Raw genomic sequence first — 11397 nt, forward strand, 5'->3', positions numbered from 1 at the left:
TCCCTTGTTTAAAGTTTGTTTTCTAAATGTCTTCTATTAGATTATGCTCGTTCATTCCCCCTCCAACCTTATCTCCTTCTGTCTCTTCTCTCCTTGCCCGTCACACTCGATTTAGGCACGAGTTTATCTAGCAAACAGTTTGCAGACTTTGTTTATTTACCGCGGGTTCTGGGGCTGCGAGCGCGCGAGCGCCAGTGTTTGCCTTTGTAATAGTTATCTCCTCATTGTTGTTCCTCGTTAGTCTCTGCTCCCGCCTCCCCCTCTCTCTTCTTCGGTTGGGGGGATGGAGGGAAGAAAAGGGGAGCCTTGTCAGCCCAGTGTGGGCTCGGCCCCTCGCCGGGAGCCCCCTCCGCCTCCGCCGGGACGTTCCCAGCTCCGCACTCCCCTCTCAGGTCGCCCCATCCCCCCCAGCCCCCGGCCCGGCGGGCCCCTCCCACGCCCCCTCCCTCTCTCCCTCTGGTCGCACTGGATATCCACCGCCGAGCGCTGCCTAAAGCCGGGAATTGCCTGACACCCTCCCATCTTCCTCCGAGCCCCCATTATGCGAAGCTGATCCCACTCTGAACAGCTTCAAATCCCGCCTGGACTCTGTTTGATTAGATTGCCAACCCGGGGTAATCCTTTGATTTGGTGGAGTGTCAATTACCTTTCTCTAAACACACATTTACAGAGGAGGGAACTTGTTGGTTTAAATCAATGCAGATTGTTTCGTGATAAATGGACTATCCTCGTCCCCTCCCTCGCCCCCTCTTCCAAGGCTCCTGTCCCTCTCCGCCCCCGCCCCTTCCTGGTTCTCGAAGATCCCGTAAACAATGTCCCTTCCAGGTGTGAAGCCGAAAAAATGGTGTGGGCTGAGGGGAGCCGTGCCCCCCTTCCCCTATTCACTGGCTCCCCCGGAGCCTAATTAAATTTGGCAGGTCCTTGTACACACAATCAAAACAGCTTCCTCCAGTGTAGCAAACGACCGAAAACCGCATTAGCAGCTATCGCTGCTGCCAAATTAAATTGTTTCCCACCTCCTTTTACAAGTGTCTAAAACCCACACTCCGGGCTCTCCCCTCCTTTCCGATCCTTCCCCGTCATTTCCCACTCCACACCTGTAAGTTTGCTGCCTTAAAAATAAATAAAGGAAAAATGCAAAGAGGAACAAATCTGCCTCACACGCCCTCCTCGCCAACCCTCCCCCCATCTCAGATGGTCTTTCACACCCAGGAAGTCTACAAATTCTCCAGCTGGACTTGGACACCCCCAGGGTTCCCCCCCCACCCCCAGAAAAATGCTGCCTCCACTACTACTGCTTCTTTTTTCTCACATTGTAACTCTTCCCTATATTTCATATTAATTGTAACCTCATTGGCCTTTCCATCCTGGAGAACAAAGTGGAGCCCCCGGTCCCATCCAGTCAGTTTTGGCTTCAACTGGTGCACTGTCAGATGCGTGCGGTTTTGGCGTTCTTGCTGTTTGTCACTGCTGTTATTGTTGTTTATATTATTGCTTATTTCTTCACACTCACTACCTCAGCTCCCACTGAGGAATGGTTTGACCCATTGCAAACCCCTATCAAATTCCCCACAAGAATCTCTGAGCTCAGATTCTGTGAAAAATCTTTTCCTTTCTCTTCTCTCCTCAAATCCCCTCCCTGTTGGGTCCCTGGCCTGTCTATCCCCTGATCCTCAGAGAAAGGGGTGAAGAGGAGGGAGTCTAAGTGCATGGGGGCAAGGAACTGTCCACTTCCCTCTCCAGGTGAGCCGAGTTTGGCTGGGGCAAGCACCTATCGGCAGCGGTCTGAGAATACTCACAACCAACAATCCTAATAACTTAGTCTTAACAAGGATAAGAGAAAAAAAAAATACGAACAGCCTCATGAATATCAGCCCAAGGGGAGCAGGAGTGAGCTGTTCAGAGATGAAAGTGCACAGAAATAAAAGCTCAATTTAATCTGCTTTAAAACCCTTCAACTTAACGTTTGTGCTTCAAACTCTGAGAGTGAGAACTGATTGCGGATAAATAGTTTCTTACCATGCCTGGAAGCTATTACACCCCTCTCCAACACAGTTTCCTATTCAGCAGTCCCAGTTTTCATTACCAGCTCTAATAAGTCTTAACATTATTAAATGCCAAGCGGACGATAGGAAAAAACGGACTCAGGGAGGGATCTCTCTTTAGTGCTTAAAGAGGAGAGCTCTTAAACCCCTTCTTTGGCGGCTCCCTGCCATGAGAGGGGCAACTCCCCCAGAGAAAGCATTTTTCAAGAGCAAGAAGCCAAAACAAAGTTGTGTGTGCGCACAACACCCCCTGCTCTGGCCATGGGGCATCTCAGCCTCTCCCTACCTGAATGACTCAGATGGAGATTGGAAGGTCTTTTCACCTTTAACTTGGCCACGAAACTGATGTCTGGGGCCTGGGAGAGAGATGAGGGGTTCACAGGGGCGCCTGCTGACTGGCCCAGGAACTCAAGTAGGAAACGGACACAATTTGTTCACAGATGGATAGATGGCTGTCTCTCATCTGCACCATCATATTGCCCATTCACACCCATCTACACACTCCCTGCACACCTATGCTGAATTCCACTTGCACAGATATATGACCTACAGCATTCAGATCCAAAGGCCCGTGGGTAAACAGTCACACCAAGAGATGCTTGCGCTTACACAGCCATTCAGTGCACAATCACCGCACCCAGCACGCCCACTGTCACGCAAAAACTGCGGGACTTTCTGGACACCAGGCTCACTGCATCAGATCATTTCATTTCTTCAGCTGCTCTAGACTCAGCACCTGTGTCCTCAGCCTCCCGCATCTGGCACAGGTTCCTCTTTAAACCCTTGGAGACGTGGTGCTTCCTGCTGCAGGGAAAACCTCTGTCCAGCGAAGTGGCTTGTTAGCTGGTGTGGTGAGCCCAGGCCAGCACGGAAAGCCCCCGAATTTCCTGAAATCAGAGGAATCCTCCAGACCGCACGATCTTTCCATCCTCTTCCTTTCCTTCCCTTCCCTTCTTTCTCAGAGGAAATTTACCTATTTGTGCTTCCTCACAGATTGAACTGGGTATACTCCCTGCGTGCAAACACATTTAAAGTCTCTCTAAGGAAAACCAAACCTCCTCTGCTTCTCCCTGGGATAACTCTCAGAAGAGTTGTCTGTTGTGCAGGAGAGATTATTTGCCCAGGAAAGATTATTCAAGTTCTATGCCTCCCCTCCACAGCCTACAAAAAGTCCATCTAGTCTCCTTCCAGTGGGAACTGAAATAAGGACTGGGTCCTCTGGCAGGTGTCCCAGGGCTCTGGGCTGACTGGCCTAACCAAGGACCCCTTGACAGTGCAGGGCTGCCTCCCGCCGCAGACCCGAGGCCCCTCGGCAGGCCGGGCACAGCGGGGTGCCCGGCACAGCTCACTCCCTTTCTTCCCTCGCCCTTTTGTCCCACGGAACTGCGGCATCACTAGGGGCCCTGTGTGTCAATAGCCCGCCCCTTCCCTTCGCCCTAGGCCGCTCTCGCACAGGGCTGCCCGGCCCCCTATCCTTCCTCCTCGAACCACGCCTGTGGGGGCTGGGCGTAGATGGGAGTTGTCTTAGCAAGCCCGCTTTGTCTGTGAAGTTCATCTTCAAGGTTGGGAGGGTCTTCTGAGAACTGGAGAGAGACCTGGGCTGGGAGTGCTTGGGTCGTGAGGAGAGGGGTGCTAGGAGAAACCTCTGGAGGGAAACTGGAACAACACAGGCTCTTTGCAAGCTCTCAGGTTCCAGGGCACTGGCCACTTTTTCCAAAGCAATCAGTCTGCGGTTTCCCATGGCCACCGTCTTTCCGATTCCCTCAGCCTGCCGCCTCCCCGAGTGTGTGTTTGGGGCCTTTTCTTTTAACTGTCAGTCTTTGTGACTCTGGGTCTTCCATTTCTGCTTCTGTTCCATCTCCCTGTCACCCCTTAACGCGCAGTTACCAAGTCTCAAAGAGACTTAGGGGAACTATGAGGGCAATTAGGAAGGGGAGAGGGTAATGAGGAAGAATTTTCCCTTCTTTCTCTCGAAACTTCCTCCCGTCAAGAGACAAAAGCACAATCCCCTTTCCCGGGCTTGCGGGCGCTTGAAAACTAAACGCATTCCTTAGCTGGTCCTGAGAAAAAGCATGGCGCAGGGCTCAGACTCCAGCCTGCCCGCGGAAGCCGTGCTAAGAATGGGAAGAGGGTGTGTGGAGCCTGAGTATCTCCCCCACTGCGATCCTCCGACCCTGGGCATCTGGGAACTTGGCCTCCACTCCCAGCCCCGCCGGCGCACGCCACAGAGGAAGGCACCCTCTGTCCCCCAGTCCGCCCTGGCAACGCCAGGCTGAGTCAGACGGGGCCCCAGCTAATTTTTATTGATTGCAGCGGTCAGTCAACTGTCAGGCGGGGTTTCAAGGGACCGTTTAGAGAGCGTGTGCGGGTCTGGTTAACAAATTCATTTAGGGAGCCGCGGGCCGGCTCCTCCTTCCTCGCTCCCCCCCCTCCCGCCCCCCGCCCCTCGCCCCCTTGCCCAAGTTTCCTATAAATAATTGATCGACGCCGAGAGTAGCAGCCAAAACGCCAGCGCGGGAGGACGCACTCTCCGCAGTACTCGGGTAGACCAGGCTCACGGCCCCGCAACCGGACTCTCCCGGGACTCACAGGCCGTCCGCGCCCGGCCTCCATAGCGCAAAGAAGGCGCGGGCTTCGCATCTAGCCTGCATCCGAGGTGCGCACTGAGGGGGCGCTGTCGGCAAAGCCTGAGCAGCTCCCGGCTGCCCCGCAGCCTGAGAGTTTCCCCGCTGGATTTCTGGTCGCCTGCTCCGGCGGCGGGAGCGAACCACTGGCCCGCACACCCGACCGTGGGAAAACCCGGGCTGGGGCCTCGCAGTCCCTGGAAGTTCCCTACCTTTGTCGCCCAGGATGCCGTCGATGCTGTGTTTGGCCTTCTTTTCGCCGTCGTCCTCCTTCTTGTCCGCTTCATCCTCCTCCTCTTTCTTCCCGAACTTGATTCTGAGCACGCGGCTAATCGAACTCACTAAACCTCAGAAATTCAAAGGCAAAAGAGCAAGTATAAGTTGTTGGAGCAGAGGATCGCGCGGTGGCCTGGGCCCCTGGAAGAAAGTCAGGAAGCCCCCTGCTTCCTTACAGATATCCATTCATCCCTCTTCCACACACAGGCATTTAGGCATTGACACGTACTCCATAACAAGCACCCACTTGGAGAAGCCTGACTCACACCCCTGGCACTCACAGGGTAGACTGTGCATTCCTATGCAGATGCTGCAAGCATTTGTGCCTTACACTAACATCTGCCTAGGTGCACTTCACCCACACCCCTGAGAGGTCCCAGGGCTTCCCTGGAGTCTCTCCAGCTCCTGCTGTCACTCCCACACTCAGGTGTGCATCCTGGCCTTGCATGCCTGAATGCACATGTACACACACACACACACACACACACACACACACACACACCCCAGATCACTTTCTCTCTCACAGGCAGTATGATTTGGGACCTCCACATTTAGGACTCAAATGGCTGGTGTGGGCGACAGAGCAGAAATGATAGCTCCGAGATGGTGGTCCAGGGAAGCCCATGGGCATCAACCCTCCTAGGACAGATCCATCTATTGAAGCCGTTTTCTCTGAGAAAGCCTCCAGGGGGACTCTCTTATCATCCAACTTTCTAGGTTAACTCTTTGCCCCTTCCTTCCTTCTTTCCTTCCTTGCTTCATTCCTCCCTTTCTCTCTTCTTTCTCTCTCCTCTTTCTTAACTTTTTTTTCTTTCCCTATTCCTTCTTTCCATCTTATTCCATTCTGTTATGATTTACTCCTATGCCTTAACTCTCTGCCTTTCTGTACTCCTTTCCTCCCAACTTCTCAGTAAGTTCCCAGTCAACCATCATCTCCCCTTCCCTCTCTCCCACCTCCAGCCCTCCACATTGGAGCCCCGACCTCTCTCTGGGCCAGCTCTGCCGGCTCAGCTGCCTTCTCACCTGAGGGCACAGTGCTTCGGTCACAGTGCCCATCCTTCAGCAGCCTGTCCCGGATCTCCCAGCTGAACATGCCCGGGTTTTCCCTCTTGTACTCCTCAATCTTTTTCTCCACATCCGGAGTCGCCACCTGCTTCAGAAGTGGAGGTGGGAGAGTAGGAGTGGAAAGATGGGATGGGGGGAGGGAAATACTTTTAATATCACCTCTTAAGAGCCCTAGACCAGGCTGGTGGTTCTGGTTACCATGTGTCCCCTCATCCCCCAAGAGATTGGCTTTATCCTTTCAAGAAACTGGTTCCTGGCTCCCAGGAAGGCAGCTGGGGGTCTGCTGGCGTGTGTGTGTGTGTGTGTGGGGGGGTGTGAGACAGGGATAGGCAATAAAAAACTCTACTTAGGACCCCCAGGGTCCCTATCATTATCTCAGGAAAGACAGAGAAGATGTCTTCTGGTCTTGGGAGGTGACAGGGGTTGAGGCAAATGTGGGGACAGTCCAGGAATGGCTCTTTGGCCTCAAGGTCTTGGACAACCTAGACCTTACTTAGCCCCATCTCTGAGAAATTCAAATAATAGGAAAACAATGGGAGGATACCTGGGAGTAGGAGACACTCTCCAGCTCTACTTTCCTACAGCCTGGTGCCACTGGATGACACGAGGTAGTAAGAGGGGCCACAACCAGGACCCCCGGACCATGGGAAGCCAGCTGCCAGCCTCTGTGGCAAAGACACTCACTCTGGGCTTGCTGCCGCCGATGGCCCCAGGCCGGATGGACCCAGTCTCTTGGTAGCGGCAGAGAATCTTAGAGACGCAGCCGTGGGAGACACGCAGCTGTCGGGAGATGACACAGGGCCGGATGCCATGGTGGGCCATCTCCACTATCTTGTGGCGGATGTGGTTAGGCAGGGGTCGTCCGTTGATGAAGACCCCTCCCAGCTGATTGACCCGGCCTTGGCCAAGCGGAGTGGACACTGGAGAAGAGAGGTGAGATGCAGAATAAGAGAGGCGCAGGGTGAGGACGGAGAGCAAACACTGAGTTCATTCCCTGACTCCAGTTTTGTTTGAGCCCCAAGACCTCAGACAGCGATCCCGGTGGTCCTCACATTGGGACTTTGGTAGGGAGGTAGTTTGAGAAACAACTGTCATAAATCTAGGAAATCTCCTGCAGAGATGGATAGAGGAGTCACGGCTGCAAGAATCTCTCCAGATGCTGTGACCCCCAACTCCTGCCACACTACCAGGGATGAGGACACACCTGGGGGATTCGAATGCTGCTCAGAAGGGGAGGGAGAGAGACCGGGGTGAGACAGCAGAGCCACCAGGCTGGTAAAGCCTTAGAGATATTGGGACCAATGACTCTCTGTCCCTCAGGCCGAAGCTTGGGCTGCAGGCCTGCCTGCGTCTTGGAGAGGCCAATAACGGGTGTGATGTGGCTCATCTGGTCAGTTCTACACTCCTGGTAGTCATGAATGATCCAGTTTGTCGGGGGCTAGAAAGGGCTGACTGATTACTACATTTACAGCTCTGGCTAGAGCAGTGGAACTGTCCCAGGGAACAGCTGAGGCACAGCCGAGGGACTGGTGACATATGCTGTTGGCTGCTGCCTCCAAGGGCACCTGGTTGTCCCTTGGGTGACTCCCTTTGCTTCTAACCACCCTCGAAGTCCTAATTTCGTTTTGGGACAATTTTAGGACACCACTGCCCCAAAGCCCCGAAATTAAATAGTTCACTTGGCCTCACAAATCCATGAACGGTGCCTGCAGGCTCTGCGAGGCTGGTAGGCAGATGGGACATAGTCCCCGGGTGGGGATGACTTTGGGAACCGGGAAGACAGGCATCCCTGGTGTGTACTGGGGAGGGGAGAACGCCCTGGTCGCCTTAATGCGAAGTCTACACAATTTCCTCACAGAAGGTTGGGGGGACACCCAGCGCACTAATCCAGCCTCGATCCCCCCAATTTGGGGACTCAGCGGCTGCGGAGATCTGGAAGATTAGAACGATTTCACAGCCGCAGGAGTGGAGGGAGCTGACTGTAATTGAAAGGGAGGAGGCGAGAAGAGGCTCCGCTGCTGGGCCGTTCCTACCGCCCCCTCCCTTGCTCTCCCGGTCCCCCCACCTCTTTTTGTAAAAGTCGGTGTCTGAAGCCACCCTCGGATTTAATCAGAAATCGTGCGTCGCAAAGTCAGAGTCACTCGGTCTCCGTGGCGGGATATGCCATTAGCGCTCAAGAGCTCTCGAGCGCCCAACTTTATATTCAAGAGCCTCTTTAGCGACCGGCACTCGGCTCTCCTCAGTATTCTGCGTCATGTTGGGCAAATATTGTTCTAATCCGCCGCGCATCCTCAGCCGCCTGTTTTACTTGCATTCGCTACAGGAGAGTGCCGCTGCAAATCCCCGGGTTTGCGCGCTCTCCCGCCTGCGTGGCTGCCGGCGCGCACTTGATCACGGAGCCGCTCTCTTCGCCTCTGTCTAATTCAGGGACCCGGCGCCGTCTCGCTGCCCAAGGGAGCTCCTACCGGATCGCAGGCTGCCAGCCCGCCCACCCCCTCCCTGCCTTCTCTCCCCTTCCTCACGCGCCAGGGACTCATACGATTACAAGAAGAGTAATTAAAAAAAAAAAAAAAAAAAGAGTCGCACGTATTTCTAACGACTTCTCTGTGACACCCTAGGCTACCTACCCTCAGAAGCCAAATGATCCCTCAGTGACAGGTTGAGGCCTTCCGTTAGTTTAAAAAGAAAACAAAAACACAGGAGCGGGTCTCTCGGCTGTGCGCTCCCAGCCTTTTCTCCAGCCGGGACCGGTTCGCGGCCGCCCGTCCTCTCAGCTCTCCCCGGGCGGGCGCTGGATATTTAGGAAGGACGCTTTACAAAATCAGCTCTTTCCCCTGGTGTGGACATTGCCGTGCCCCTCTCGCCGTTGAGAGGTTCTCTAAACCTCGCCGTTTAGAGGTTCTCTCCCGGGAGATTTCCAGAGTGCGGAAGCCCAAGTAAAAAGTTTTAGGGGGAAAATCGTTACTAATTATTATTTCCAATTAGTTTGTTTCCAGGCGGAAAAGAAGGAGTGTTTGAGTGTGGCTTCGGAAGAAATGGATAGCCGTGGTAGTTGAGGCATATAAAGTATCACCCATGGTAGGTGGTTCGAAATAAAAAGGACTGGAAGACCAATCCCGGGGTGGAAAAAAAAAATTCAAAACAAGAGTAGAAAGCCGGCAGCCAGAGAGTCTGGAGAGCCGAGAAATTGTCAGGGAAGTGCAGGGAAATAGTGGAAAGAGCTGAAATTCACCGGGACCTGATATTTACTAGGAGTCCAAATCTACCAGAAGTTCAGCCCTGCGGGTAAAGGCCGGCAGCTCGCGACCTGCGAAGCTAAGGCCGCCGGTCAGTGAAACCCACGTAGAAGCGGACAAGTATGGGTCCCAGAAAGTTCCTGGGTTCCGCGCCCGGACTGGGACCCAGAAGAGAACGGGATCCCTCTGCTACTGCCGGCGCCGCCACCGTCCCCTGGAGACCGCAGCCTCTCCAAGGAACCCGAGTTCCCGGCGGCGGAGTCGCGGCGAGGCCAGCCTGGGCGTTCTTACCTTCCAAAGGGAATCCCGTGCGGGGGTAGTTCTGCCCCGGAGCCGGCCGCATCATTCTCGGTACCGTGCCGGGAAGGGCCGCCATTCTTGCGCACGCCGGGGACGAATCCAAAGTCGGCAAAAATCGCTTCCCGTCCGCTGCCTTCACCCCTGCTGCGATCTCTTTCTTTCCGTCTTCTTCGTCTTCTTTTTTTTTTAACCTCTTCTCCCTCCCCTCCACACACACTCCCTACCCCCACCCCCCACCCCTGGCTGCAGTCAAACGCGTCCAGAAGCTGGGGAGGGGGGTGAGGTGGAGGCGGAGGTTGGGGGGAGGGAAGGTGGCGACGACAAGGAAGTTCAAACAAACAAACACTCCAACCCCAAGTCCGCCTCTGCCGGCTGGGCTCGGCCAGAAGTTGTGCGGGCTGATGCGCCTGGCAGAACCCGGAGACGAGGCCAGACGGCTAAGGGGGGCCTGGGGAACGCGGCCGGAATCGGGGCCGCCAGCCTCGGAGTGGCGAGCGCCGCGCTCTCGCGCTCTCGCGCTCTCGCGCTCGGGGCCAAAGTTTCCGAGCCCGGAGACTGCGGAGTGGATTTCGTTCTCGTATTTATTTATATATTTATTCTCTCGCTCTCGCTCCCTCCCTCTTCTCCACGCCTTCTTTCTCCAGACCACACTCGCTTCTCCCTCCACACCAGCTTTCACACCCCCCGTCCCCTAGGAGACCCGGGGACAGACGGAAGAAGGAGCCTCCTCGGGTTTCGGGGCTGGACAGAGGCTACAGGGGTGACGGGGTTGGGGAAAGAGAAATGGAAAAGCGAGGGGGCGCGAGTGATCAGATGGGTAAGTTGTGCAAAAGTGTTCACCGAAGTACGAGGAGGAGGAGGAGGAGGAGGAGGAGGAGGAGGAGAGGAGGAGGCAGTGAACGCGATCTGATAGGTTCGGACTTTTCTTTTATTCATGAGGAGGGAAGGGGGCCAGGGCACAAGGGAGCGGAGGACCAATAACGAAAAGAAATAGCCAACGAATATTTTTTTTCCTCTTTTCTAATCCCCGGCTCGACCTCGTTTTGGGGGAGAATTTGAACCGCCGTGAAAACAGAGGGAGCCGATCCCGGCGAGTTGGGGGCTGGGGGAGAAGGGGAGGAGGCCAACTTTGTCCCAGTGCCTTCCTTTGATGAATGGTCCGGATCCGCCGAGTCCCCGGCCCCCAGGTCGCCCACGGTCGCTCTCGGAGTCCCGGCTCTATGGGAATGTCTGCCTCCGGTCCGGCGCCTCTCTGGAGTCTGGTCTTTTCTCTGGCCTCCCAGGGGCAGAGTCCGCCCTATTTCTCATCTTCTCTCTCGTCTTATATCCTCTGAAACTCCTCCAGTGAGGCTCCCCTGGAACCGGCCTAGGGTGAATTGAAGGGAGGAATTCTGACTTTTTCTGTGTAATGTCAGACCCCGGTGTCCGGTTCTTACTCTACCTTCCCACCGCTCTGAGAAGCCCCCAGTAACCGTATCTGGTTCCGAGGCTTGGAAAAGTGGGTCTGCCAAGTGTTAGGGACAGGTCTCTTCCTCCCCTTCCAGCCCCGCCCCGTGCAGACATCTCCAGCCGCCGCCATCCTCCTCAGGCCCCCAGGCCGGGCCCATAACTCCTTTCCAGCAGGTAGTTGGGTTTACAGAGAGTTGGTGCTGGTGTGAGGATCTGGGGGCCCAAAGAGGTGGGAGATGGGAGGGAGGGAGCGTGTCAAGACTTGGTACAGCTCTGAGCTCATCAACTCTGAGCTCCTTGCTGGTGGGTTTGTGGGGAGGACCCAATGGAAAGATCGGGAGTCAGGGTGGGGAGATCAGAGGTTCCGGAATTCTTCATTCTCTGAAGCCAGGGTGACCAGCA

At 55.1% G+C, this 11397-nt stretch overlaps 1 protein-coding gene across 4 annotated transcripts in view; it reads right to left on the reverse strand.

Annotated features, from left to right (window-relative positions):
• Positions 1 to 10383, reverse strand: part of PAX7 (paired box 7) — a 114676-nt gene extending 104293 nt beyond the window's left edge. For 2 of the 4 annotated variants that reach the window (XM_050791547.1, XM_050791529.1), the window contains exons 1-4: positions 9538 to 10383; positions 6695 to 6930; positions 5969 to 6098; positions 4882 to 5016 (exon numbers count right to left, since the gene is read on the reverse strand). In XM_050791547.1, coding sequence (XP_050647504.1) covers positions 4882 to 5016; positions 5969 to 6098; positions 6695 to 6930; positions 9538 to 9622 — 586 coding nt within the window. In that variant the 5' untranslated portion in view covers positions 9623 to 10383. The remainder of the gene's footprint in view (positions 1 to 4881; positions 5017 to 5968; positions 6099 to 6694; positions 6931 to 9537) is intronic. The other 2 variants (XM_050791553.1, XM_050791538.1) reach the window with 2 other exon arrangements.
• Positions 10384 to 11397: the final 1014 nt, after the last annotated feature.

Source organism: Macaca thibetana, chromosome 1 (genome assembly GCF_024542745.1).
Source record: "Macaca thibetana thibetana isolate TM-01 chromosome 1, ASM2454274v1, whole genome shotgun sequence".
NCBI lineage: Eukaryota > Metazoa > Chordata > Mammalia > Primates > Cercopithecidae > Macaca > Macaca thibetana.